The sequence below is a fragment of the Neovison vison genome, chromosome 3 (assembly GCF_020171115.1).
Source record: "Neovison vison isolate M4711 chromosome 3, ASM_NN_V1, whole genome shotgun sequence".
In the NCBI taxonomy this organism is placed as follows: Eukaryota; Metazoa; Chordata; class Mammalia; order Carnivora; family Mustelidae; genus Neogale; species Neogale vison.
In genome coordinates, this window is record NC_058093.1 from 202,070,660 (window position 1) to 202,098,002 (window position 27,343).

The 27,343-nt window shown below is 54.3% G+C and overlaps 1 protein-coding gene across 6 annotated transcripts in view; it reads right to left on the reverse strand.

The window, feature by feature from the left end:
• RIMBP2 (RIMS binding protein 2) overlaps positions 1-27,343 on the reverse strand; it is a 93,790-nt gene that overhangs the window by 26,783 nt on the left and 39,664 nt on the right. For all 6 annotated transcript variants that reach the window (XM_044243543.1, XM_044243548.1, XM_044243547.1 and 3 more), the window contains exons 6-10: positions 21,299-21,500; positions 17,590-17,735; positions 16,949-17,025; positions 13,250-13,359; positions 10,546-11,358 (exon numbers count right to left, since the gene is read on the reverse strand). In XM_044243543.1, the coding sequence (XP_044099478.1) occupies positions 10,546-11,358; positions 13,250-13,359; positions 16,949-17,025; positions 17,590-17,735; positions 21,299-21,500 (1,348 nt within the window). The remainder of the gene's footprint in view (positions 1-10,545; positions 11,359-13,249; positions 13,360-16,948; positions 17,026-17,589; positions 17,736-21,298; positions 21,501-27,343) is intronic.

Genomic DNA, 27,343 nt, shown 5'->3' on the forward strand with positions numbered 1-27,343 from the left:
CCACAGACTGCACGACCTTGCAGTAGCTCCCCAAAAGTTTGCACTTCCGGGAGTGGGGGAGGGCTGTCCCCTGAGAATTCTCTGCATGCCATGCACTTCTCCTCACTGTGACCTTTCTATCATGGGATCCTCATGCGGGCCTGGGGTTCCAGCATGCCCCCACTCTGCACATGAGGAAGTTAAGGTTCAAGGTGCTGAAAGCAGGCTCACACCCACACTTCCCTGTAGACCATGTGCAAAGGCAGAGACGAGTCCACTCTTAGTAACACGCTGTGATAAAGTGCTTCAAGGCGTCTGCACAGCCTGGCTCGGAAGTGAAAATCTACCAGGATGGTTAATTTAAAGGTGACGTATTGCCGAAGAAACGTGTGTTCAGAGTCTGACTCAAAGAGCCGGGGGCGCCTGGGTGGCTCAGTGGGTTAAGCCGCTGCCTTCGGCTCAGGTCATGATCTCAGGGTCCTGGGATCGAGTCCCGCATCGGGCTCTCTGCTCAGCAGGGAGCCTGCTTCCCCTCTCTCTCTCTGCCTGCCTCTCCATCTACTTGTGATTTCTCTCTGTCAAATAAATAAATAAAATCTTTAAAAAAAAAAAAAAAAGAGCCGGTATCCCATCATTCCCTATTCCCCCAGCCACTCCCCCACTCAGCCCTGACTTGGCTACGGCAGGATACCAGGTCTTGGCCTTACAACCAAAACGGTCAGTTGTATCATGCTAAGATGCAAACAAGCCAGAGGCAGAATAGGATGGAGATAAGAAAGTGGACACTAGAGCCTCCCTGCCCAGGTTCAAGTCCTGTTACTTGATCTGCCAGTTACTAACATGGGACCTTGGACGATGGTCTTTTATATAAGTAGTTTATCTTAAAACAGACATAATACAGTGCCTGTTGGCAACAACGGCTAGGAACTAAAACATCATCACGATTACTATTTCACTCCAGCTCAGACAGCTGTGCTTGGTTTCCAGACTTCTGTTTCTGTAAGATGCGGCCCTGTGGCCGACTCCTGGTGGAACACGGGCAGAAGCGACGGGTGCCATGCCCAGGCGAGCCCACCGAAGTCTCCCCAGGTGAACTTGCAAGGTCCTTCTCCCTCTGGTTGTCTGGGAAGGAGGTGATCCCTGGGGGCAACCTCAGGAGCCACAGAGTAGAAATGGTGAAACCAAGAGATGGACATACCTGGGTCCCCAAATCACCACCAGAAGAGAGCGGCCCATCAGGGAAATCTGTATCAGAGCCAATCACAAGCCAGCTCCAGAGACAGCACAGCTTCCAACATACAGTAAGTCATCAATACAGCCAACTCCATTAAGCCGCGAGATTAAATGGAACTGATGTGTGGGCACAGTGCTTGTAACAGTGCACAGGCTCAGAGTATGTGCCACCTACATGCTCACTGCTATTGTTTCTTCTTGACTCCAAAGGGACTGGGATCTTCACCCTCCCATAAAAGATCTTGAAATCTCCACCCTCTACATCAGAGGATTGTGCCCCTTGTGTCTGGAGGGCACAATCCTTTTGGTCAGGGTCACTTGTTCTGATGGCCGTTGGTAGCTGGGTGGGTCTGATCAGACTCAGGGGATTTCGTGATGATGAGTCTGGTCTCTGTTTCTGAGGGGGACTGTTCTTTCCTAAGCACTCACTGCATCAACTCGAGTGCTGTCCATCTCCCTTTGCTGTGACCAGTCACCATGGCGGACTCGCCCCACAGAGCATGGGAAATATCATGGAGGCCCTCAGCCACTCAGCTATGTCACTGCCAGGGCTCTCAGAGACACTGTGGGGCACCACTTCCCCCTATCTCCCCAACACTGCCCTCCTGACCTGGTAGCATCATAACATGAAAGCAATCAGTGGTTCTTGTCAGAGCCAGGCCGCTCTCCTTTGCTGACGAATAACACCCAGCAACGGGAAAAGAAGCCATGCCTCATGGTGGAAATCGGCACCTTGAACCACTTCGTAAGGCCTCCTGTGATTATGCCCTGTGTGATTCAACCTATGCTACAGGGTAGAGAGAAAGCAGACAGCATGTGACCTGTACCTTAAAAGGAGGGAAACACAATAGCAAACCCTACACTTAACCAAATTCCTCTTTATTCTCCCTTAGAAGTCTGCCCGGCTCACTTGTACAAGAGATGGAGTCCAAGCAGGAAGTGGTGGTCTTGCTGGATTGTGGAGTTAGAAGTCGGTGTTCGGTGACAGTGGACATGGTAGAAATTGAGGAGAGTGGTCTCAGAGAGTGATGATCCAAGGCAAGAGGATCCGTAACCTCTGCATTCCCCTCAAACTATTTGGTGACCCCTAAATCATGCCTGTGCAGGGCCGGCAGGAACACAAACAACATAAAGGAAAGTAAACAGCTGGAAATCTGTAGCGTTCAGTACCGATTCTGGCAGCTGCCTAGTGCGACGAGGAAGAATTTGGAGTTCAAGTCCTTCTAGGTTAGAGAAGCTTGAGCTTGCTGTTGGAGACACAGAAGGTCCATATCACAGAAATTAGGATCATACCTCAGGGCTAAGGGCCACATTCTAAAGGCAAAAATGAAATATACTCACCGAAAGAAAGCTGAAAGAAGCATCTACAGGATTTAGGTATGTCACAAGTAATATAAGTGTTAGAATAAACTTCAACACTCTGTAGAGGTGTTGTTACAGCTGTTGCTGGGGAAGAGAACAGAATCCAGAGCCTCTCCAGGGCACAATCTACAATGTCCAGTACACAACAGAAGTCACTGGATGTGGAAAGAAATGAGAAAATATGATACATAATCAAGAGCAAAAACAGTCGGTGGAAGCAGGCCCACAGATGACCCAGCTGTTGGAATTAGCAAAGACTTTAAAATACTTATTAAAAGTAAGTAAAAGAATGTATAAGCAAAGATAAATGTGGTAGATGAAGAGATGGGAATCCCAAGAGTGATAAGTAAATCTTAAAAAGAACCAAGTGAACATCCTAGAATTGAAAACTACAATGACCAAAAGAAAAATTTCATTCAATGTTCTTTTTTTTTCATTTAATGTTCTTTATAGCAGATTGAACACTGCAAAAGAAAGAAGAGATAAACTTGAAGACAGAATAATATAAGTTATCCTGACTGAAACATAATGAGAAAATGATTTTAAAAAATAAATAGGATCTATTTTTGTGTGTGGTGTAAGGAAATGGTCCAATTTCATTTTTCTGCACGTAGCTGTCCAATTTTCCCAACACCATTTATTGAAGAGGCTGTCTTTTTTCCATTGGACATTCTTTCTTGCTTTGTTGAAGATTAGTTGACCATAGAGTTGAGGGTCTATTTCTGGGCTCTCTATTCTGTTCCATTGGTCTATGTGTCTGTTTTTGTGCCAGTACCATGCTGTCTTGATGATGACAGCTTTGTAATAAAGCTTGAAGTCCGGAATTGTGATGCCACCAACTTTGGCTTTGTTTTTCAATATCCCTTTGGCTATTCGAGGTCTTTTCTGGTTCCATATAAATTTTAAAATTATTTGTTCCGTTTCTTTGAAAAAGATGGATGGTACTTTGATAGGAATTGCATTAAATGTGTAGATTGCTTTAAGTAGCATAGACATTTTCACAATATTTATTCTTCCAATCCAGGAGCATGGAACATTTTTCCATTTCTTTGTGTCTTCCTCAATTTCTTTCATGAGTACTTTATAGTTTTCTGAGTATAGATTCTTAGCCTCTTTGGTTAGGTTTATTCCTAGGTATCTTATGGTTTGGGGTGCAATTGTAAATGGGATTGACTCCTTAATTTCTCTTTCTTCTGTCTTGTTGTTGGTGTAGAGAAATGCAACTGATTTCTGTGCATTGATCTTATATCCTGACACTTTACTGAATTCCTGTATAAGTTCTAGAAGTTTTGGAGTGGAGTCTTTTGGGTTTTCCACATAGAGTATCATATCATCTGCGAAGAGTGATAATTTGACTTCTTCTTTGCCGATTTGGATGCCTTTAATTTCCTTTTGTTGTCTGATTGCTGAGGCTAGGACTTCTAGTACTATGTTGAATAGCAGTGGTGATAATGGACATCCCTGCCGTGTTCCTGACCTTAGTGGAAAAGCTTTCAGTTTTTCTCCATTGAGAATGATATTTGCAGTGGGTTTTTCATAGATGGCTTTGATGATATTGAGGTATGTGCCCTCTATCCCTACACTTTGAAGGGTTTTGATCAGGAAGGGATGCTGTACTTTGTCAAATGCTTTTTCAGCATCTATTGAGAGTATCATATGGTTCTTGTTCTTTCTTTTATTGATGTGTTGTATCACATTGACTGATTTGCGGATGCTGAACCAACCTTGCAGCCCTGGGATAAGTCCCACTTGGTCGTGGTGAATAATCCTTTTAATGTACTGTTGAATCCTATTGGCTAGTATTTTGGTGAGAATTTTTGCATCTGTGTTCATCAAGGATATTGGTCTATAGCTCTCTTTTTTGATGGGATCCTTGTCTGGTTTTGGGATCAAGGTGACGCTGGCCTCATAAAATGAGTTTGGGAGTTTTCCTTCCATTTCTATTTTTTGGAACAGTTTCAGGAGAATAGGAATTAGTTCTTCTTTAAATGTTTGGTAGAATTCCCCCGGGAAGCCGTCTGGCCCTGGGCTTTTGTTTGTTTGGAGATTTTTAATGACTGTTTCAATCTCCTTACTGGTTATGGGTCTGTTCAGGCTTTCTATTTCTTCCTGGTTCAATTTTGGTAGTTTATATGTTTCTAGGAATGCATCCATTTTTTCCAGATTGTCAAATTTGTTGGCGTAGAGTTGCTCATAGTATGTTCTTATAATAGTTTGTATTTCTTTGGTGTTAGTTGTGATCTCTCCTCTTTCATTCATGATTTTATTTATTTGGGTCCTTTCTCTTTTCTTTTTGATAAGTCTGGCCAAGGGTTTATCAATTTTATTAATTCTTTCAAAGAACCAGCTCCTAGTTTGGTTGATTTGTTCTATTGTTTTTTTGGTTTCTATTTCATTGATTTCTGCTCTGATCTTTATGATTTCTCTTCTCCTGCTGGGCTTAGGGTTTCTTTCTTGTTCTTTCTCCAGCTCCTTTAGGTGTAGGGTTAGGTTGTGTACCTGAGACCTTTCTTGTTTCTTGAGAAAAGCTTGTACCGCTATATATTTTCCTCTCAGGACTGCCTTTGTTGTGTCCCACAGATTTTGAACCGTTGTATTTTCATTATCATTTGTTTCCATCAACAGATGAATGGATAAAGAAGAGGTGGTATATATACACAATGGAAGACTATGCAGCCATCAAAAGAAATGAAATCTTGCCATTTGCGACAACGTGGATGGAACTAGAGTGTATCATGCTTAGCGAAATAAGTCAAGCAGAGAAAGACAACTATCATATGATCTCCCTGATATGAGGAAGTGGTGATGCAACATGGGGGCTTAAGTGGGTAGGAGAAGAATCCATGAAACAAGATGGGATAGGGAGGGAGACAAACCATAAGTGACTCTTAATCTCACGAAACAAACTGTGGGTTGCTGGGGGGAGGGGGGTTGGGAGAAGGGGGGTAGGGTTATGGACATTGGGGAGGGTATGTGCTTTTGGGTAAATTGGAAGGGGAGGTGAACCATGAGAGACTATGGACTCTGAAAAACAATCTGAGGCGTTTGAAGTGGCGGGGGGGGGGTGGGAGGTTGGGGTACCAGGTGGTGGGTATTATAGAGGGCACAGCTTGCATGGAGCACTGGGTGTGGTGAAAAAATAATGAATACTGTTTTTCTGAAAATAAATAAATTGGAAAAAAAATAATAAATAAAAAAATAAAAAATAAATAGGAGTTCATAAATCTGTATGACAACAGCAAGCAATCTGACTTAGCTATAATCAGATCCTCAGAAGGGAAAAAGATAAAGTAGAAAAAAAATCTGTGGAGATATAAAGTCTGAAATTTGAAGATAAACTACCACCACTACCACCCTTAGATCCAGGAATATCAATAAATTAGTAAAAAAAATAAATTAGTAAAAGTAAGCCTAGGCACATTAGAGTCAAATTACTAACCATCAAAGACAAAGAGAAAAATCTTGAAAGGACCAGAGAATGAAGGGGACAACAGGAAGAGAGCTGACTCCTTACACAAACAGGAAAAGCCAAGAGACAAGGAGTGATATTTGTATAGACCTGCAATTTTAAAAAGTCTAGAATTCTATATACAGAGGAAAAAAATATTTTTAAAGTTTTATTTATTTAAGTAATATCTACAGTCAACATGGGACTCAAACCCATGACCCAAAGATCAAGAGTTGCACACTCTTCCAACTGAGCCAGCCAGGTGACCCCAGAGAAAAGATATTTTTAAATAAAAGTGAAATGATGAGATTTTATTTTTTAAGATGACCAAAAGAATACTGAAAGAGAAGCTAAAGGAGGTTCTTTAGAGCTGAAAGGAAATCATACCAGCTGGAAATATATACCTACAAAAGGGGATACAAACTGGTGGAAATTGTAGATATATTGGGAAATATAAAAGGCAGTTTTTGTCAAATTCTTCAAAGGCGATTAAAGCAAAATAATAATGTATTGAGGGGTTTACAACATATGTAGAAGTAAAATATATAAAAACAATAGTAAAAATGAAGAAACATAAATGGAATTATACCTGGTACTATTCTTTCCTTGTAAATACATTATGTTATTAATGTAAGCTAGTTTTTTAAAAATTTCAGTTATTTGAGAGGCAAAGATAGTGACAGAGATAGTGAGAGTGAGCATGAGTGGGAAGGAGAGTGAGAAGCAATGTCCCTGCTGAGCAGGGAGCCCTACACAGGGCTCAATCCCAAGAGCCTGGGATCATGACCTGAGTCAAAGGGCCACAGGGCCACCCAGACACCCCTGTAAGCTAAGTTTTAGTAAGTTAAATATGCATGTGTTACTCCCTATAGCAATCTCTAAAACAAGAATACAAAGAGTTATAGCCAAAAAAAGTCAATAGAGGAGGAAATGGAATAGAAAAATACACTTAGTGTACCTCCTCCCTGCCCCCAAAAAAGGCAGGGAAAGATAAAGAGAAAAACAAGACAAATGAAAAACAAAAAGCATTTGGCAGACTTAAACCAAGTTATACCAGTAATTGTATTTAAAGAAACTAAAGATTCCAATTAAAAGGCACAGATTGTCATATTGTTATAACACCACGACCCAACTGTAGACTATTCACAGGAGGCTTACTAAAAATAAAGATACAAAGAACTTGAAAGTTTAGAAAAAGATATAACATGTAAACACTCAGCATGGAAAAGCTGGTGGTCATATGAATATCAGACAAAGCGGACCTCAAGACGAGAAGTAATACCAGAGACAAGGAGGGGCATTTCATGATGAGAAAGGGGTCAATTCATCCAGAAGAACTAACAATTTAAATGTGTATGTACCTAATAACAGAGCTTCACCATATATAAAGCAAAAAAAAAAAAAAAAAAAGAGAAAACTAAAGAGAAAAAATAGACCTATAGACAATTCTCAATAGCTGAAAGACTGAGCAGACAAAACCCAGTACGGGTATGAAGATTTGAAGAATTCTATTAACAGGTCTCTCATGCCCCATCTGGGAAGTGGCTTACCTTTTCTGCAGCCACTGGGCACTCTACACACAGGCTTCTGGTCGTGGTCGGCCTTGAATCTTGGGGACCAAAAATATCAAGCCAGCCCCAGCAGGCAGGGGGACAGTATAGCTCAGGAGAAATTACAGCCCGTCTCTCCTCACTCAAGCACCCGGTACAACTGGCACTGGGAGGGTGGGGGGTGTACAGGGCAATGCTTAGCCCAGGCTAAAGGGAAGAAGTCTGGCCACCCCCACTGGGCAGGGCTGGCCTCTGCAGGGACCACAGGATCCTGAGGCTGCCAGCTGGAAATGACATGCCTTGTTTGTCTAAGCCCTTTTGAGAGTCTTTTTCAGAAGATGGTGTGTTCAGTGTTGCAAACGCTAAAGATCATCTTCAATTCTGATCTGAAATCTACCTCTGAATCCAGCTTTAAACAAACCCACACCTAGAACTGAGATACCACAGTGGCTCCCACTGAAAACACTACATTCCCTGCCCCCTACAAGTCACACGGCCTGTGTCACCCTAGAGCACACACACCACCCATCCCTCTGCTGACAGCTGTCCCTGGGATGAGCTCTGTGACCTTGTGACCCCACCCGTGATGTCCTGTTTCTAGTATCGGCTTGCTGAGGACCCACAGATCTCTCTCCCTGTTGGGGGGAGGTGTGGCTTCTCATAGAGGGGGACTCTGGAATGCATGGTACCAGCATCACGGGTACTGATGTGCATCACTCTATCCACACCGGTTTTCTGAGGGCTAGCTCTGCATCCTGGAGCTGATGTAAGAGTTAAGGAGCCCCATGAACTCTTTCAGGGTCCCCCATATTCCCCTGACCACCTGGCTCTGGCACTCTGATCAGCCCCAACAAGGGACGCTGATTATGCTACCAAGCCTCATTAGTCTTAAGGACAATGGTCCAGAGCTGAAACCACTCTGGGATTTTCCTCAGCACTCACTTCCACATAAAGTGAAATCACAGCTGAGGGACAGGGTTCTATGGGTGAAGGAAGACCTAGAACCGCTGTACCGCCAGCCCCAGCCCAGTCCCCGCGTGGGCCTGGAGATGCTGACAGCATGCGGATGGCTCTTCCGCCCGTCATGTGGGGCTGCTCAGTATAAATCATACCTGACATGATCATCCCAGGAATGGGCTGGTCTAGGAGCACCCCTTTTCTCCCACACAGGGAGAAAAGAGGCAAGAGGCCTGCCTGGAAAAGAAAGGAGGTGGCGATATCCCCGAACTTCCATTCACTGCCCTCACCACAGTCAGAACATCATCCACTGTGTCCCCCCCACCCCAGAATTCATGCTGAAACCCTAACCCCTTGGTGATGGTGTCAGGAAGCAAAGCCTCTGGGAGGAGCTGATGTCATGACCGCGGAGCTCTCAGAGGGCCATCACAGCCCTTACAAATGAAGCCCCACAGGTGCCCCTTGTCTCCTCTCCCCTGTGAAGACACGGGAGAAGATGCCGCCCATGAACCAGGACGCAGGTCCTCTCCAGATCTGACTGCGGCGCCCCGGACTCAGACTTCCAGCCCCGGGACCCTGAGGAGCGGCTTTGTGCTGTGTTTGGGGGTCAGGCAAGGGCCAGGATGTCAGAGACGGGGGGCTCACCTGTGGGACGCACTCTGGGCTCACATCTGGACCTCATGCTCTCCGTCTCACTGTGAGCTTCTCTAGAAGCCCCTCCCGGTGGCCCCAGTGCTTGTGTTCCTCACCTCCCCCGAGCACTGTCCCCAGCCCGGTGCCTGATGTTTCTTGTTTCTTGACCCCCGCACTCCCAGTACTGACCATGTGACTGCACAGTAAGCATCAAGGCAAAGAGGTGTTTTCATTTTCCCCAGTATTCCCGGTTGACGCTGTGGCCAGTCAGGAAATCAAAGTGTCACGGAAAACAAGTGCCCTGGCCCTTTACAAATCCCTTCCTACTCAGACATCCCTCCTTCCTTAAGGTAGCATCTGCCCCCACGTGCCCAGGACTTCAATGCTGTGTAGGTCAGACTCTAGTTGATGGTGGGTTTTGCCAATGCTGGAGAACACAATGAAATAGAAGCAAACCCATCACGAACCAAGAAGCCCATCCCGTGTTCAGTGGGAGACTTGAGGCAGCGGTGCAAGTGCTCCCGGAGAAGAAATGACTTGTTTGTAAAACCCACTGACCAGTGAGGTTGGGTGGGGCTGGATTACTTAATCACTGGGCTAAGTCCAACAAAGAGGATGCTGAGACAGGCATTTCCAGCGGATCTCGTGAGTAACCCAGGACGAAGAGAGGCTCTACAGAAAACAAATTACGCCCCCAAATATCCTTACAAAAATTACCTCCTTTGCTCTGAGAAGGCTGCTCTTCCCCCAGGTGCCTGAGTCCCCACCTGGCACAGCGAGCCTGCTCAGAGGGGGCGCCACAGCGAAGACCAGCACCACGGAAATTTCTGGAGGACGGACTGCCCCATGCAGCACGGGGACCCGGAAACGGGCAGACCTGGCAGGCTTGTGCACCTGATCTGTTCTTCACGATTTCCTACGGTTTTCCGTAGCAGATACGCCCAGAACCCAGAAGAGCATCGACAACAGAATTTCACACCTTCTCCATAAATTCAGCCACATGTGTGATCTCAGATGAGAGAGAAAAAACGGTTTTGCAGGAGGGTAGGCACTAGGCTTGCTGTCCCGCTCCATGAACACACATGTGGGAGGGACCCCATGGGGCGGAAGGCCTCTCGTGCCCCCGAGGGAGGCCTCACCGCCTCCTGTCTTTTCTAGGCTGGCCTCTTGCCGATGCCAGTGTGAGAAGCAGCATCTTCAAACACATGGTCCCTAAACAAAATCCATATAACATTCCCCCGTCTCTCTCTCTCTCCCTCACACACACACACATTGCTGCGTCTCCTTCCAGAACAGTGCTGGCTGGATGCCGTCCTCCCTGCCTGCTCCCTCGCCCCCGCCCTCCCCTCTCCCTTGGGGTCCCCATGGGAGGACAGGCCTCACCTGCAGGCAGCGTGGAGAACTCTACAAAGGCCTCCTTCTTCTCCCGTTGCTCCAGGGGCAGCTGCCACGGCATCTGGTGGGGCTTGGCCAAGACCTTCACCTTGTACGCCATGTTGGGCCTGAGGTTGAGGAACTGGTACTTGTACCTGGCAGCCTTGACGACATCGAGCTCCTCCTCGTTGAGGAAGATGACATGGCTGTAGTTGCTGTTGGTGGGCAGCCAGGAGAGCTGGGCAGAGATCTGGGTGATGTTGTCCACCCTGAGGTGGGACGGGGCCACCACCACGTCCTTGCCCACCAGCAGCGTGCACTGGAGCTCGTCCGAGCTGCCTCTGCTGGTGATGCATTGCACAGAGATGCGGTAGGTACAGGCCGCCGTGTTGAGCTTCTCAATGAGGGCCTTGGTTCTGCTCCCCAGCATGAGGCTCACGCGGGTCTCCTGGTCCACCAGCACGTTGTAGCTGCTCACGGTCCCCCAGCCCGGCGGCACAGCCGGGGGCTCCCAGGCCACAATGACACTTCGGGCGAGTTGCTTGATGAGGGTGATTTTTCTAGGGTAAGGCACGATGTCTTCTCCAATCTCGTCGATGTTCACGCCCAGCGTCCCCGCACCGTTGTCCGTGACGCCAGCGTCTATGAGAGTGGGGGCATGGAGGTCCAGAATGTTCTCCCCCTCCAAGCCGATGCTGGCGTGGTTGATGAGATTCTGGTCCTGTTCAGTCCCCAGCGTGCTGGCCAGGCGCGACTCATTGTCCTGGACAAAATCCACAAAGTTGGAGGGCACCAGACCCCTCTGCCCGTCCAGGAGCTCACCTGTTGGCACAAGGGCAGTGAGATCACCTGACCGTCCCATCAGGGCCCCCGAGGTCCCGCCCCATCATCTGTGCGGCTCCTCAGTGGGGCCATCCGGTCGAGCAAGAGGACCACAGTGGATTCCATAGGTCTTTACAGGAGTCTGCCCCAATGTCCCCTCCTCAGGACCCTGCTCCCTGCCACCTGCTACCCCCGAGTCCATGAGGCAGGATGGCCTCCGCCTTCATGCTTATCCTGAGCTGACACCACGGTGTTGACGCGGACGCAGTAAATGTCTCAGACAGACCAACAAACATGCATGGCATGAGAGCTTTGGAGGTAAACAAACAAACAAACAAACAAACCAAAACAAAACAAAAAAACCATCCTCCTATTATCTTTGCCAGGGTGATCCTATGAACAGGAACTAAAAGGTGACCTTCCCCCCTTGCAAAGCACTGCGTACGTTCTAATGAGGTCCCCAGCGTACCACCTGCGGTGACAGAGAGACCATCTGCGTGATGCCAGACCACGTGTAGGTCCAGTGTCAGAAAATGTCATCGGATTAGCTCTTGTGGCGACGGGCAGCCGCAGGGAGAACCTGTTCTTATTTTGTGAAATGTTCTCTTTATAGCTGGGCTCAAAGCCTAGTAGCAGCAGGGGCCGGAAAAACCGAGATGGCTTTGGAAGAACCTCCAAGATGACACGGCCTGGACAATCTTCTGGCACCAGCAGGACAGGGATTCCCCCCCAGCACCTGGCGGGAGGCTGGGGGTGCTGATGCTGGGGGACCCGCCTCGGGGGACGTGGGATGGATCCCGGGGACGGCATGTGACCATTTAATGGGCTCTGGATTCTCCCAGAAAGAACGGGGACGCCGACTCTGCTCCTGGTGCTCCGTCCTCTGGAGGGCGTGGGTCTGGAGAGAGCCCACCTGGCTCACCTCCAGTACGCTCGCACACAGGGAGGGGTGAGGATAACACTGACGGGGATAAGCAAGCCCGCCGCGCAGCAGGCCCTGTCCCAGCCACCCTGCACCGCAAGTCCCCTCGGCCGGCCCACGAGTGGGCACGCACGCTCTCTATTCCACCCAGAGGGAAGCTTCCCCCTGCCGCACAGACAGCGGACCCCTGAGCTCTGCGGCCCCGTGTGATCAGGCCTCCAGAAAGCCAACGTGGAAATAACGTCCAGTATGAACATTCCAGAGACTTTGAGCCGGGGTTTTCTGGTGGCCGCCGTGGGCACATGTTTCTACACCGGTCTGAAAACCAGTGAGTGTGCTGTGAGCTCAGGCTCTGTTGTTGCCTGTCGTGGAGTTTCTGGGGTGGACTGCCCATGGTGTAGCTGCTGTCCACCAGACCACAGGTCCAGCAAACACTGGCATGAGAGCATCTCTCAGCCCCGAGAAAGCTCCACAGGGCCACAACAGAGAAACGTGCTGGCTTCGCAAGAACTCGTCCTGCTCAAGGGCGACCATGGGAAGAGACCAAGACCCTTCCATTCGTATAGGCCAGCCGAGCCTGTACTCAGGCCAACAGGTGGGTGGGGGGGAAACAGCGAGGCATCCCAGAGGGAGGTGGTCACATTCCCTATTGGAAGCTGGGGGAGGGATGCAGCAGGACGTGGGCCAGACAGCAGCAGGAGCCGGAGGTCGGTGGGGTTGCCCTGAGCCCGTCTAGGCCACCACCCATCCTGCTGGGGAAGGGGTCAGCTGGGGGAGCCCAGGGGGCTGGGGCTGTGAGATGGGAGAGGCAGGAGATCACCTCTGGGACATGGTGTGGGCAGCAGCCAAGGGGCGAGGAGACCCTTCCGTAGAGGGCCGTAGGAGCCGGCCTGGCTGTCAGGGCCCCTCGCAGACTAGCAAGGTGGGTGGCCCGGCCCCAGCACGCCCCTGGCCCGCACCCCAACTGACCTTCATAGAAGCCATCCTCGTCCATGTCCCCGTAAACGTAGAGGTACTTCCCTGCCGTGAGGGGCAGCTCGGCCTCAGGGTTCTCATTGGGCCCGTCGAAGGGGTTGTAGCTGGAGAAAGGAAGGACAGCCTGAAACAGGTGGTCTGTGTGGAGGCCGAGGTGGCACCCTGCCACTCCCCCCCGCACCGACCCGGAAGGAGAGGGCATGCATGGGGGTCTGCGTGCCCGAGGACACCTGCTGCGTATCCGGCAGTGACACGTGCTCAAATCCATAAGCGGAAACAACAGCTCACCCTGCAACCCTCTTGTACATGTCATTTAGCAGAAAGAGAGCCATATTCCCTCGGCTTTTGAGTAATCTGCTTGTTTTTCAGTTTCCAGAAGGGCATGACCCTCCCTTGCCGCAGGAAACACTCCCTTGCGTCCTTGTTAATGGGTGAGGACTATGTCACTGAACAGACCAACCCGTTCCGTTAACCAGTGTCCCAACGCTAGGGATCGATGTCGCTTCTAATCTTTGGTGAACGGGATCACTATTGCGGTGATATCCTTCTAAACACTGTTTGGCACACTGCCACATATTCTTCCCAAAGGTAAGTCCCAAGGAAGCAAATCGGTTTGCTCAAAGGCTCGGATATTTTTAACATCCGGGTGACCACAGCCAGAAAGTCTTGCACAAGCATGGAGCACCATGTGCCCTCCCCTCCCCCGCAGGGCATGAAGGTGCCCTTGCTCTCAGGTCCCCAGAACACTGGGACGAATATGTTTTATGGTCATGCCCAGTTTGCCAGGAACATCCTGGAACATTTAAAACTCTGGTTTTAAAGAACCAAAGTCTGATTTTCCAACTTTGGTTCTTTAAAATTTTAAATAACAGAAAAGGCCCTGATAAGAAAAGTAAAACGGCATTCCCGGTAGTCGAAGACGACAGCCACGTCCTGTAAACGTATAAACACGACACCGTGATGGTTCACACAAATCAGCCCTGGGAGGCTCACCGACACTGTCAGGGACGCGTTTGAGGTGCTCGGCGAGGAAGGCAGAGTTAATCACAGGCCGAGGTACGGCGCCCGCCCAAAGTCACCAGCTCCCTAAGTTGGGGGGGATGTGGAACCAGAGTCCGGGCCCCCCAGTCCCTGTCCTATGTGGATTTCATGGCACTGAGTCCTTCTGCGGTTCCCTATCTATGTCCCAGGGCCCAGGAATGCTGTGCAACCACCTGAGGGGTTTCAGAAGTCAGTAATGGCCCGGGGCCCTCTGCACCAGGAGCAAACCCAGACATGTGCTTACTGTGAAAGCCCAGGGCTGGAGGAAGTGGGGAAACAGTTTGGCAAGGGGACCAAAGGCCCTGGGGCAGGGAGCTGAGAGCCAGCCTGGTGGGAGGTGAATGCAGGAGTGTCGAGGGACGAGGATTGGCAGGTCGCCATCGCCATGCCATCGTTCGCTGTGGATTTGATCTCCAGAGCAGGGAGGTTTCAGGAGTGTGAAAGTAGGGTGTGACCTGAGCATGTCTGCAATTTGCAGAGACCCTCAGGGTGCCCTGTGCATAGGGGCTGGCGGAGGAGGGGGAGGAGGAGGGGGAGGGGAGAGTGCTGGATCAGCGAGCGGCGCAGGAGGGGAGGAAACTGGGCTTTGCCTGGACACACAAAGTGAGGGGCTGGGGGCTGAAGGCTTTGCAGGTCAGCATGAGTGGAGAGGGACACACGCACTGAGCCAGCTCCACAGGCAGAGGCTGGCATGGGGAGAAGGGAAGGTCAGGGTCAGTTTGGGGTATCTTGTTGAAGTCGTGAGGGTAAAGCACCCTGTGCACCCTAATCTGCAGACAGAAAGAGGGAAGGCCCAGTGTTGCCGTGGCATCCACGTGCAAGGCACCGTCTACAACACGAGATCTGTGGCTGCAGAGAGCCAGGGGGCTTCCAGGGCAGGCAGTGGGGGTGGGCCCAGCTGTGGGGCGGGGCACTGCTGACGGTGGGGGGGGGCGAGCATTGGGGACATGGTACATTTTACACGGTGACTTGTGTCCCAAGTGAGCGACTTCCATCTGAACAGAGGACTGGGGGCTCTGGGCGGGGGGCCGAGGAGCAGGCAGGAGCTGTGGGGATGCGCGCGCGGTCGGCATGAGGTGAGGGCACCAGCCACCATGGGAAGTGGCATCGAGATCGGGGCTTCTCCTGTTTTCAGTTTGAGGAAACCTCTTCCCAGGGGCCTGCCTGAATAATGTTGGTGTTCGGGCCCTGGGAAACCCCCCAAACTTCTGCCTTTCCCTTCAGTAGAGGGAACATGAGCCCAGGGCACACGGCTGGGGAGGCAGGGGTACGTGGTTTGGGAAACGGCAAGCCAAATCGGTTCAGCTCAGCATCCGGCTGGGGGTGCCCCCACCTTCTCTGTGATGCAGGGCAGGCCCTGCTGTCCTGGGGCCCTGTGGCTCCTCCCAGTGCTGGGGTTAGGGTCCCTGCAGACAGTGTGCGGGATATGTGCGGTGCAGCCAGCATTCGGAGTGGGGTGCCAAATAATTCCATTCCTAGGTATGGACCAACAGGCTTCCTAACGGAGAAGCTGTGGCCCCGGGGAGCTACATCAAATGTTTCTGTTATCTGAGCAACAGAAGTGTGTTTTCATTGGCAAAATAAACGGATCGCTAATCAGAAAATAAACTGCTCATCAGCATAATAGCTGTCAGAAATGGTTTCGCTGGAGAAAACAAAAGAGTGTGGAAGGTGCTCGGCATGGCTAAAACCCAGGTCTGTCCCGCCTGCTGGAGGCTGGAGGCTCTGCTGGGGGTGGTGTCTGTGGGCCACAGGCAGACTCGGGGCATCGAGGACGAGAGCCCGGGTCGTGGCCAAGCATGAAGAACAGCAGAGACGAATGTTTCGTGCTGCTTGTTAGCATCTAACTCGTAAGTGTCAGCGCCAATGGCAGAATCCGGAGTCCAGCGCGCTTTCGGTAGAAGCAGGTCGCGAGCCGGTGGGGACCGGGCGGCTCTGTGCCCATCCTGGAGTCGTGCGGACCCCGTGGCACATGCATTCTCGCTGACCGTGGACACGGCAGGCCCCCCTTGAGAGACGAGCTAGGGAACCACGGCCCGCACAGAAGCGAGGGCCCCAGGAGGCCAGGGACCCGCGGCTCTGCACAAGAGCATCCCCCGAGTTTCAGCCTGCCGCCTGCCAGGGCTAAACTGTGCCCCCAAAACCTGTGCTCACGTCCCAGCCCCCAGGTCCGGGATCTTGGCAGATGTGATGACGTGAAGATGGGGGTCACACTGGAGTCAGGTGGGCCCCGAGCCAGTGACCAGCGTCCTTACCGAGACTGAGAGGAAGCAGGGACACACAGGGCGCCGGCCACGTGAAGACAGGCAGAGCCCGCATGAGGCACACGTCACCAAGGGACGCCCAGGGCCACCAGAAGCCGTGAGAGCGCCCAGCGAGCAAGGCCTCGCCAGCCCCTGATGTCACACTTCCTGTCTCCGGGCCCCAGAGAGAGCGTACCCCTCGGGGCTCCCTCATAGCTGCGGAGGTCCAGGAAAACACTCTTCGCATCAGAATGGACAACAGACCTTCCTCGTCCGCCCACGCCGGGCTGGTGGAGCGGGTGCCTGTGGGCGAGGGCCCCGGGGCAGCGCTCCTGGACCCACAGCCTCCTCGCCTCCCCCACCCCTGCACCCACGGACGCTCAGGAGCAGAGCGGAGTTTGGCACTTACCTGTAGCGGGCAACACACAAGTGGACCTTCCCCGAGTATCTCTGCTTGGAGGTGCTGGGATTCCGTGCATTGTCCATCTGTCAGAGATGCAGACGGTGTTCTGGTTAACGCTTCGTGCCGGGAGCACACGGGGACCCCCTCTGGCCCCACCAGGCTTCCTGCCCCAGATGGCAGCCCTCCTGTGGGACGCCAGCCCCGAGACGAGGCGGCTTCCTCAGTATGGGCCCCCCAGTCACATGGGGGGATGTTTATAGAAATGCATCTCCCCACCCCACAAGTAGACCCGAGGTGGGCCCTTCCCTGACCCACGGCATGGAACTCGCCGGGCAGACTGGTCAAGTGTGCTGGGCCTTGGTGCATGTCTGTGAAGACACAGAGATGGGCAGTGACCGTGTCGTCTGCTCACGGGGGCTCAGCCCCAGGACAGAGACGGACACTGCCCATAGAGCTTAACTGTCAGAGGGTGCCTGGGGCTCCAAGGCTGAGACATGCAGGAAGACTGCCTGGAGGCAGTGACATGAGAGTCGGTAAAGACTGGATATGGGAAGTTGTGGGAGGGAGGAGGAGGAGGAGGGAGGAGGAAGAAAGGCGGGAGGACCTTCATGTTCCCACCAGCTGCACGCACGCCAGCCAGAACTCACGTCTGATTCAAATCTGCATCTTGGGCTGGCGGATCGTGACAGAAAGGCAGGCTTGACAGACAGAGGCTCTGGCTTGTCACCAGGGAGCAGGAGGGGCCGGATGTAGTCCCCAATCACCGTGCGGCTTCCGATGGCACTCTCCTGACCTGCCCACGACACGAGACAGTGTGAACAAGCACACGGTCCTTGCGTTCCCCGGCATGCCTGTCAGCCCATCAGCCTTGGGGTTTCGTGTTGGGATCTGCCCCCTCCCGCCCTTGGTGCCCATGACCAGCCTGACCCCTGCCATGCTGGGCCATCCCCGGAGGCGGCCACTCCCACCCCTGAGGATGGTTTGGTGGCAATGGTGTTGCTGCATGCGACGAGAAGGTCCCATCACAGGGAAGTAAAGGGAGACATGGAGGAGGCAGCACTCCCTTTCCCTGGCTGCCATGTGGGAGGCTGTGATGCTCGGTGATGCTGCAGCCACACTGCCACCAGGAGGAGAGTTGGTCCCATCGGAGCGCTCATAGAGGGGGAGCCATCAGATGGGGGGACTGCTTCCTAGGGACACGGTTGGAGCCCCCAAGTCCAGCTGCTCCAGGAGCTGGGCCTACCAGCTCCTCATCCTGTCGATAAGTAATTTCCTTTTGGCTCGCACTGGTTTAGGTCAGCTTTGTGGTTATTTACAACAAAAAGAGTCTTAACACACAAGCTGGCAAAGGGCCAGGCATTTTTAGGGTTCCAACGTGAAACACAGGAGCACAAGCCCCCCCACCGACCTCTCTGTCCCTGTCTGTGGCAGTCACACTGCAGGATCGCCTCCCTGAAGACGTGACCTGCTGCATCCCGGCTGGGAGTCAGTGTAAGGCGGGAAGTATCCCATGTCCCACATGCCAGGGGCCCCACGGCTCGGCCTGACTAAGAGAACGGTGAGAAAGTGCCGCTAAAAAGAACTCGGTGCCACAGCAGACACGGAGCTCTGCTGGGGCATCGGATCCCGGGGAGCAGGGGCGTTGCCTGGTGGCCGCCCACTGCACTCTCCATCCAGGGCAGGTGCTAGGCCCACAGCGGCACGAAGCACTGTGCTTCTCATTGCCCGGGGCCGTACAGGACTTGGTCCCTAGCCCATGGCCAGTCCAGCCAGCGCCCTGTGAGTGGAGATGAAGGGCCCACTTTTGGGCAGAAGCTTTTGGAGCAGGTGTGTGAGTCACTGCTTCCTTTTCCCTTCAATAGAATACTCCAGACAGAGGGGCTGTGACTTCCAGCACTCCCGAGTAAGGACAGGGCAGCCAGTCCCCAAAGCTGGGCACGTGAAGCCCAGGCACCGTGGGGCTATTCCGGTGCTTACGGTCCTGACCATTTTCCGCCGGGGGAGCACAGCCCATATGAGAGGAACACTGTGGAGTCTCCTAGTGTTCACACTTGGATCACAAAGCCTGGTCCTCGGGAGGCGGGTGTCCCCTGCCACCTAACTCAGAGCCAGCGTGAGACCAAAGGCAAAACCGTCAGTGCCCTCGTCCGTGCTGGCCCCCATGCGCTCCTCCGTGGTAGGTGCTGCCATGTGGACCCAACAGCGAGGGCCTGTGCTCACATCCAGCGTGGCCCACAGTGCAGCCCATAGTCCCTTCGTGGCTCCCAATCAACCCACGATGGTCTCCTCAAACTCCAGGCCAGGCTGGCCTCAGGCAGGAGGATGCAGAGGGTGGGGGGCCACACATCTGCCCACGAGCCTTCTTCACCTCGTGCTGGCCACTGACGCTCCCCTAAGACCCGGGGTCTCCCGGGGCACCCACCCATCAGAAAATGCCCAGGGGAGGATGGTGTCCGTGGCAGGGTTTTCTTCCGTCAGCAATGTTGGCCTGGCGAGGGGGAAGCCAAGTGTGTGTGGGCCTGCCAATGGGGGCCCCCCTGGGGCAAGGTTGCACATCGTTCTAACTGGATGGCGGCTTTTCCCGATGGCTGCACAGAAACGGTGGGACAAACCTACTCATCTACCACGGTTGCAGCAACCGGCTTGGCGCCATGTGCCCCTGCTGGCTTTGCTTCCGCTGAGCACCCACGTCCACCGTCGTGAATCACACCCAGTTTCCCAGAGCCGGCTCAGCACCGAGCCACACCCACCACACTCACATTTACACACTTGCTGGGAGGAGCTCATGCAGCAGCACCAAGACACCGCGGTGAGAAGGGCCTGCCTGCCAGGCCGGACGTGTGACCAGGCCAAGCACCTGCCTTCCCTGGCGTCCTAGGCCTCTGGAGCGAGACGCGCAGAGGCACCACGGGACCAGACCCTCTACACCCTACACCGCCAGGCGGGAGCTCGGCATACACAGGGCCGTGGTCTTCACCACGTGTGGTGCTCTGCAGGGCCTGTGTGGATCCTGTCTCTGCCTTTGGGATCTGACAGTGTCCCCAGCCCAGGTTGCCATCACAGCTCTGAGCGCAGCCCTGGGAGTCACCACACATGCTGGGGCCGTGAAAAGCATGTCCTGGCCAGACTTCCACGGCCACCCACCCTGAGAACGTTCATTTCATCGGGTAAAAGCTGAAACTCTCCTGCCTCTTCCTACCCTTCAGATAACACAGCCCCAGCATCGCTTCCTGGAGGTGAGCACCTGCGGCCGCCTGATCCAACACGTTCCCCTTCCTACCCTGGGTGACTTTCCACCTTGTCACCCTGTCCTCACACATCTGTGCAAGTCATTCCTCTGTCCCCTTGCTTCTTGTCTGTCTCCACCCACCGGGAGGAAGCTCTCTGTGGGGCCCGGCCGGCTGTTCAACCTCACAGATGCAGCCCCCCGACCCGGCCTGGGCGCCCGTGCTCTGGGGACACCGTGGAAGGACTTGCCACATGGCACACCAGCTAACGGCTGAGCGGGACAGGAGGGACAGCGCTGACGGGAGCCAGGCAGGGAAGCGTGATTTACTGAGGAACAGGCAGCCTTGCGTTATTGTAACGTTATGGGGCCCTAAGAAACCCCATGCTATGTTTTGACGACAACTGGAAGTCTGGAAATGCTATCCTTTAAGGAATTCCAATGCGGGGTTCTGACACTCACTTCCCCTTAATTAACACGACAACTTTTAAACAGGTGGGTGTTCTTGCAACCAGGATGACCTGTGTGGGTGGCCCTTGGGTGAGGAGAGCTCTCCCCGACGGCCCAGGGCAGCCCTCTGCATCCGGGCAGGAGCCCAGCCGTGAGGCCGCCATGCAGACTCAGTGGTCTTTCTGCCAGATACAAAGACAAAGTCCCTCCTCCAGCTCCCAAGGTCAGACCATGCTGCTACCGCCCTGCTCCCTGAGCATGAGTGGGACATGCACCACTGTGACTCTCATGGCCTTCGTGGGAACAGGAATCTGTCCCCACGTGGAGGCCGCTGGGCATGAAAGCTGGGAGGCAGTCACGGCCCGGGGGTGCACCTCACAGACCCCAGGGCCGGAGCTCCCCACTTACCTCCAAGAACTGTGTGACCCATGTGAGGGCCTCGGTCTTTCCCTCTGCAGAGTGGGGCCAGGACAGCCCCTGCCATACGCAGCCATGCCAAGAGCACGTGCTGCCACCCACAAGTGCTTACAGCAGGGGCTGCAGGTGCCTGCCGTCACCCAGAGCCCCAGGATGCCGGTGTCCAGCGCGGGGGTCAGACACATGCTGTGCACGCCCCACCGCGGGGCTGCTGGCCACACACCCCCCACCCTGCGACATGGTGGGGAGGGGTGGGCACTTACCTTTGCTGATGGAGGGGGCGAGTCCGTTCATGAACTGCGGGAAAGGCTTGCCGGACCTAGGGACGTCCAAGGAGGTCCCAGCGCTGCCCCCCAGCAGGTCGATCTTCCCGGCGTGCTGCCGGAGCCGCTCCAGGTCCTGCGACAGCAGGCTGAACTGCTCACTCTGCGTCCGGCATTTCTCCTCCAGCTCCCGCACCTTGCTCTGCACGGCAGAGGCACGGTGGGCGGTCAGGGGTGTACAGTGGTGGTGGGGGCTCGTGCATGCAGGGGCGTGCCCACAGGGGTGTGACGGGGAGCTGCCTCCTACTGCCACGGGAGAACAGCGTCTGATAAAACCAGGCGTCCCCTCCCCGGCCAGACGTGGGAAACCGTGCATGCCACGCAGCCCGCAAGCTCTCAGATCCCAGCCGGCGCGCACAGTTCTGGGCTGTGGGTGCCGCCCGGCACTTGTGGCTGGCACGCCTCGCCACAGCCGCTTGAGATTCGGAGTGTGAGGCGGTGACACAGCCCAGACTTGTGGGGCAGCTCAGCGGCCAACCCGCTGATGCGTCTTTCTCATGGGGACGCCCACCCCCTAGACTGCAGCGCTCCAAGGAACACTGCTCTGGCGATGAAAGGAAGTTCTTTCTGCTGGATTCGGTCAGCAACACGGCTGCCACGTGCAGACTGGCAGAGAAGTCTCCGGAGCCCTGGGGAGGGAGCCTCCCTCGGACACACGTCAGGGAAGGGGCAGCTCCCTCCTGCCTCTGCTCCTGTCCCGTCCCTTCCCCGCTGGCTCTCAGGGTGGGTGACCTCACACGCACACTCACATCCCCAGATGCTCACGGACCACGTTTCCGATCCTGGTGCGGACGCAAGGCTCCGTCTCACCAGGGCGCTGTCTGCAGCGGGGCGCCCAGGCCACAGAGGGTCGCGTGGAGGGTCAGCTCTATCCCCACCCCCGCGGCACCCTCTGCCGCTGCTTCCCACCCCACGCACCCTGGTCCATAGGCCCCTAGTTACTTCTCGTCTGTCTCCAGACGGGATGCGAAGCTCCAAGCCTTCACTCGTTCTGCTTCCCGGAGACATCCTCAGTGCTTTTCACAGAATCGGGCACATAGTAGGTGCTCAGTAAGCATTTGCCCAATCAGTGAAAAGAGGGAGCTGCTGACTGGCAGTGTGGTGCCCTATTTCATCTGTGTGGAGTCCTGCCTCGTCTCTGTTCCTTACTCTGTGATAAACAGAGAATCCCATCTGCTGCATCACTAATTCCGAGTGCTCCCTGGGTACCCCCCACTCACAGGTCAGCTCCATGAGGGGAGAACTGTCTGCGTCTTCCCTGTCATGTCCCCAGCACTTGGAAAAGGGTTGGGTACGGAGTCCGCGCTCAGAAGATCTTGGCTTTAACGTGGGTGTGTGTGCGGGAACGCAGGGACAGCCGGAACCACCCTGGGCCTGCAGCGGACACGCTTCTGCTCCTTCCCTCTTCTTCCTCCCCCTCCTCCTCCCCATCTTCCTCTTCCTCACACCCCTCCCACTTCCTCCTCTCCCCCCTCCTCTTCCCCCTTCCTCCCCATCTTCATCATCCTCTTCCTCACCGCCTCTCCCTCTCCTCCCCCTCCTCCCTGCCCCTCTCCTTCCGCTCTTCCTCTTCTATTCATCCTCCTCCACCTCCTCTTCTCCCCCTTCTCTGGCATTAAGCGTTCCAGCTCCTTAGTATAGAATGAAATGCTATTTATGTCTGTGATCAGAGATTTCTAAAAATAAACCTAACAAATCCCCAGCCTATAATTAATTTCTTCGATTCATTAAAAAAAAAAATCAGCAGGATTCTTCTTTCAAAAAGCTGAATGAGCTTATCTGCGATCGCTGCTTCCCCAGGCAGAGACGTGAGCTCAGCACTCCTGGGCCCCGGGTGGGGGACCATGCAGGACCCCGCTACAGTGGGGCTGACCCCAGAAAAGGGGAACTTGTCAGATGCCCTGAGGTCTGGGGCCCTGACTCTCCCAAAGCATTTGCTCCAGGGCAGAGCCATGAACCCCGAGGGACAGGCAGAGTCCTCAGATGGGGAGAGCTGGCCTGGTACGTCCTGGGACGATCCAGGTTCAGTGGCTGGTGGGAGAACACGAGCACTGTCTACGTGGCCATGAACTCATTTCCACGTTCGTTAGGAGAAAGGCTGGCAGGTGAAATCCTCGGTACTCCGTGTTTGTGAAAATGACCCGATGGAAACAGCCCGTAGAATCCTCACTTCCCGACCACGCTAGAAATGACGAAGCCAGAGTGACAGAGAACAGATCGGCGGAGGTCCAAGCTGGGGCCCCAGGCCGCTGTGACATGCAAGGAGCAATGGGATGGGGGACGGGAATCTCCATGTGCACCCAGCCCCACGGAGCTATATGCTGAAGGAACATAAAAACAGGAGAAATCCAAATGCAAACAGATTTAACCTGCGATGGTGCCATGGGCAGCCGGCCCGCGCAGTGGAAGTCTCCGTGGTGCACGCGGAGTGCGGCCGAGGTCCTCATGGGCCTCCTCTGGGACCTAGCGTTCGAGATGCACCAGTCACAGGCGGCCGGCTGCGGGGGCTGACATGTTGCTCTGGGAGAGCCTGGGGCACCAAGGCGGAGGGGGCAACAGGCGTTCCCAGACACACCCTACGGGCTCAGACATGCCCTAGGAACGGCATCACACACAGGCACCTGACAGCAGCTGTCACGGGCCACTACGAACGGGTGTCCTTGGCATTCACGGCTGGCAGGTACAGACCCTGAGCTCTCTGGGAACTGCCCTTGGTGACCCCCTCCTTCCAGGACTGTTGTCTTGTTCAGGGGTCCCCGTCACGGACAGCGAGTGACTGGGAACACGCCATCTCCCCCCGCGGCTTGCCCAGGACATGGCGCTCCAAGGAGTGGTTGGTGATGTGCAGGTGAGGGAGTCCCGGAAGCAGGGGGCGCACGGCGGATTTCAGAGCCTTGGTGTACCCAGATGTCCAGGGACGCTGCTGGGGCATGCCGGGCAGGGGGAGCTTGGGTGAGCCAGAGGATGCTGGGGGAACAGAGCGTACGGGAACATGCGTGTTCTGTCCAGAGGAGACTTCTGCTCAGCCCTGGTCCAGAACCATGGAGGCAAAACTTCTAATCTCCCAAAAGGAGCAGGGGGTCTTTATTTTAATGCAAAAATCTCTCGATGTTTAAATGTTGGCAAGTGAGTCAGAGGCCCATCCACGTCCGGACTGACACGGCCGGTCTGGAGACAGCATGGCTGCTCGGTGACCCCAGGCGTGAAAACCCACAGCAGCTTCCTCGGACGCTTGAGAGGAGCCAGGCAGGCAGGGGCGCAGAGGAGGTGCAGTTCGGTGTGGCAGGCAAAGCTCCCTGTGTTGCTCCGGTAGTAGCCGGCAGGGGGAGAGGCCTGGCTGCCCCGCTCCTCTGCTGCAGGCTGTGATGAAAGCCAGGCTCAAGTGCGCACAGATGCGGAGCAAGCAGGCCCCTCGGCATTTGTCCGCAGCTTCATGACATCCTGCTTGCGCCCTGGGGACCTCCCGCCACCCGTGCCCACGGAAGGTGCCCCTGAGGGAAGCAAGTCCAGCTGACGAGCCTGGTCTGGGAGGCCTCAGGGAACCAGAAACCCTCTGAATTCACGTCTGGACATGGGACCGTTCAGAGGCTTGGGGCTTCCGTTCCAGTCTTCTGTCTGCTGTCCTGTTCTGTCCCCCGTCCGCTCAGGAGTGGGAGGACTCCTGACGCTTGAGCCCGTCTTGAAAACCTTTAATGTCTTGAAAACCTTTAACGTCACCAACAAACGGCAGCTTCTTAACAGTCATCATGCTGAGGAAAAAACTGACACTTCACCAGGCTGTCTTCCACCTGACACTGGCCCCATGAGTGACCATGGCTGGGACAGTGGTAGAGACATGGGTGGCCGACGTCTTCAGGGCAGCTGTGCTCTAAGGTCTGCACCGCCCACTCCTGGGATGGGCTTCTCCACGGTGACAGCGACTTGCTGGGACACAAGCTCTCCATCCAGTAAGACGGTCAACTGTCCATCGAAGACCCTGGAGCTCCGGACCATGTGGGGAACCCTCCTGTGTGTCCAGGGCTCACGTGGGCATGGTTAGAGGCCACCCCGAGACACGAGGCCATCCAGCCTCTGACCTGGTGCCGGCTGGGACACCCCCCCGCCCCCCGCTCCGGGTTTTCATGCCCGGGATCACCGAGCAGCCATGCCATCTCCAGACGGGCTGCGTCAGCTCAGATGTGGATGGGCCTCAGACGCCCTTCGCACCAGTAGGAAGAACAGCTTCCCAGAGAGCAAGAAGGCAGCAGCGACCCCACCAACGTGCCCGGCTGGCTTGTCCCCACATCAGTGTTTATTTCAGGAGCCAGAGACTGGTCGCCTCCTGGCTGGGCGGTCCCTTGGGTAGCTGGCCACCTGCAGGCGGCAGGAGGACAGGCCACGCAGACCACGGGGGGAACAGATGGCACAGTCATTAGGCAAGCACACTATCCCTGGGAGAAACATGGAGACTGGCCAGCATGGCCGTGGGTATTTATAAAGATGGAGGAAAACACATCCCGAGCATGATGGCTAGCCATCAGGGCCCGCCGCTCTGCATTCCACATCCGCCTTCCGGGCCTCATAGAGGACTGCCACGTGGAGGGCCGGGCCCTGTGTCCAGCCAGGGCAGGCAGAGGGTACACGGCTGCAGCTGTGAATCATCAGAGCAGCAGGGAGAGCCCGGGGGTGTCCCAGGCAGGCTGAGACCCCATGCATGGGAGCGTCGGGGAGGAACATTCCATGTCATGTCCTGACTTTGGGGCTCCTCATGCGGGGCTGTTTGCCTGCTCTGTGCTGGGCGCTGTCGGGGACTCATAACGCATTATCGCTGATGGCCGGGGAGACCACAGGGTCAGGTGGTATGAGCCCACAACACAGGGAGGAAAACAACGCCAACGTGCATGAAAGCCAAGGGTCACACGAAAGCCAGGGGTCACACGCCAAGCAGGGGCTGCACTAACCCAGGCCTCTCTGACTCCAGGTTCCAAGCTGGCTATACATCCTGGGTCCCCCACTCACTCATGCGGACCTGGACGCATGTCCCACAGCCTTTGTGGGCTTCACTGTCTCCACCTAGAACGTGGGGTGAACCATGTCTTCCAGAACACAATAAGGAATTGCAAAATCAGACTGTGGGGTGCATGGGAGGGCTCCATTAGCAGAAGCAACTGTCTTCTGGCCTCTGAGGGCAATACCACAGGCCTGACGGCGCAGGGAGGGGTGTGGCTACCTCGTAAGTCCCACCCAAGCTCCCTCACACGCCTCCCCCCTTGCCTGGACATCTATTTTCAGCAAAGTATGAGAGCTCCTTTGAGCCCATGGGAGTCTACCAGAATTCCCTTCGTATTGTCAACAGTGGAGACCCTTGGTGGGACAATGTGGGCTTGAGCCTGAAGCAGCACAATGTTGTCGCAAAGAGGGGGGACTCTGGTCAGTGCGGACTTCTCCTCCGCGAATGTTCTGCACTCCACGCCACGCACAGATCCCACACCACGAAAGCGCCGTGTCTTCAATGTTTGCTTTGGTTCGTGTGATTCAAAGCTCGTCCATTTCTCCAAGTTAAGCAGCAGTGAGTTCTAAGCTGGTGGGTTGGATCGTCGGGGTCTCCCTGCTTCTGGACAGACGTGCACTTGTCACTCAGTATTAGGTGTGCAGTAAGCACTGGTCATCGGTGGGGACTCAGAATACCTGTATCACCTCTGGGGAGGCAACAGCAGTGAGGGGGGCAGACGGCAGCCTCCGGGACACAGAGCTGGAGTGGAGGTCGGTCCTGGGGCAGCCATGCTCCCAAACACCGGGGCGTGCATGGCCTCCCTGTCCCTAACCACCTCAGCTCTCTGCGAAGCCTTATGGGGCTGTGAAGGCTATTCCCTGAGGGGAAGGAGGAGAGGGAAGGGGGAGGCTTCCTAAAACAAGCTGGATGTGAAACATTAATTCTAAGTCCTAAGTTATGGGTCCACTTCCTGGACTCTCAACTCGACTATTGTTCTGCCACACTTTGTATCA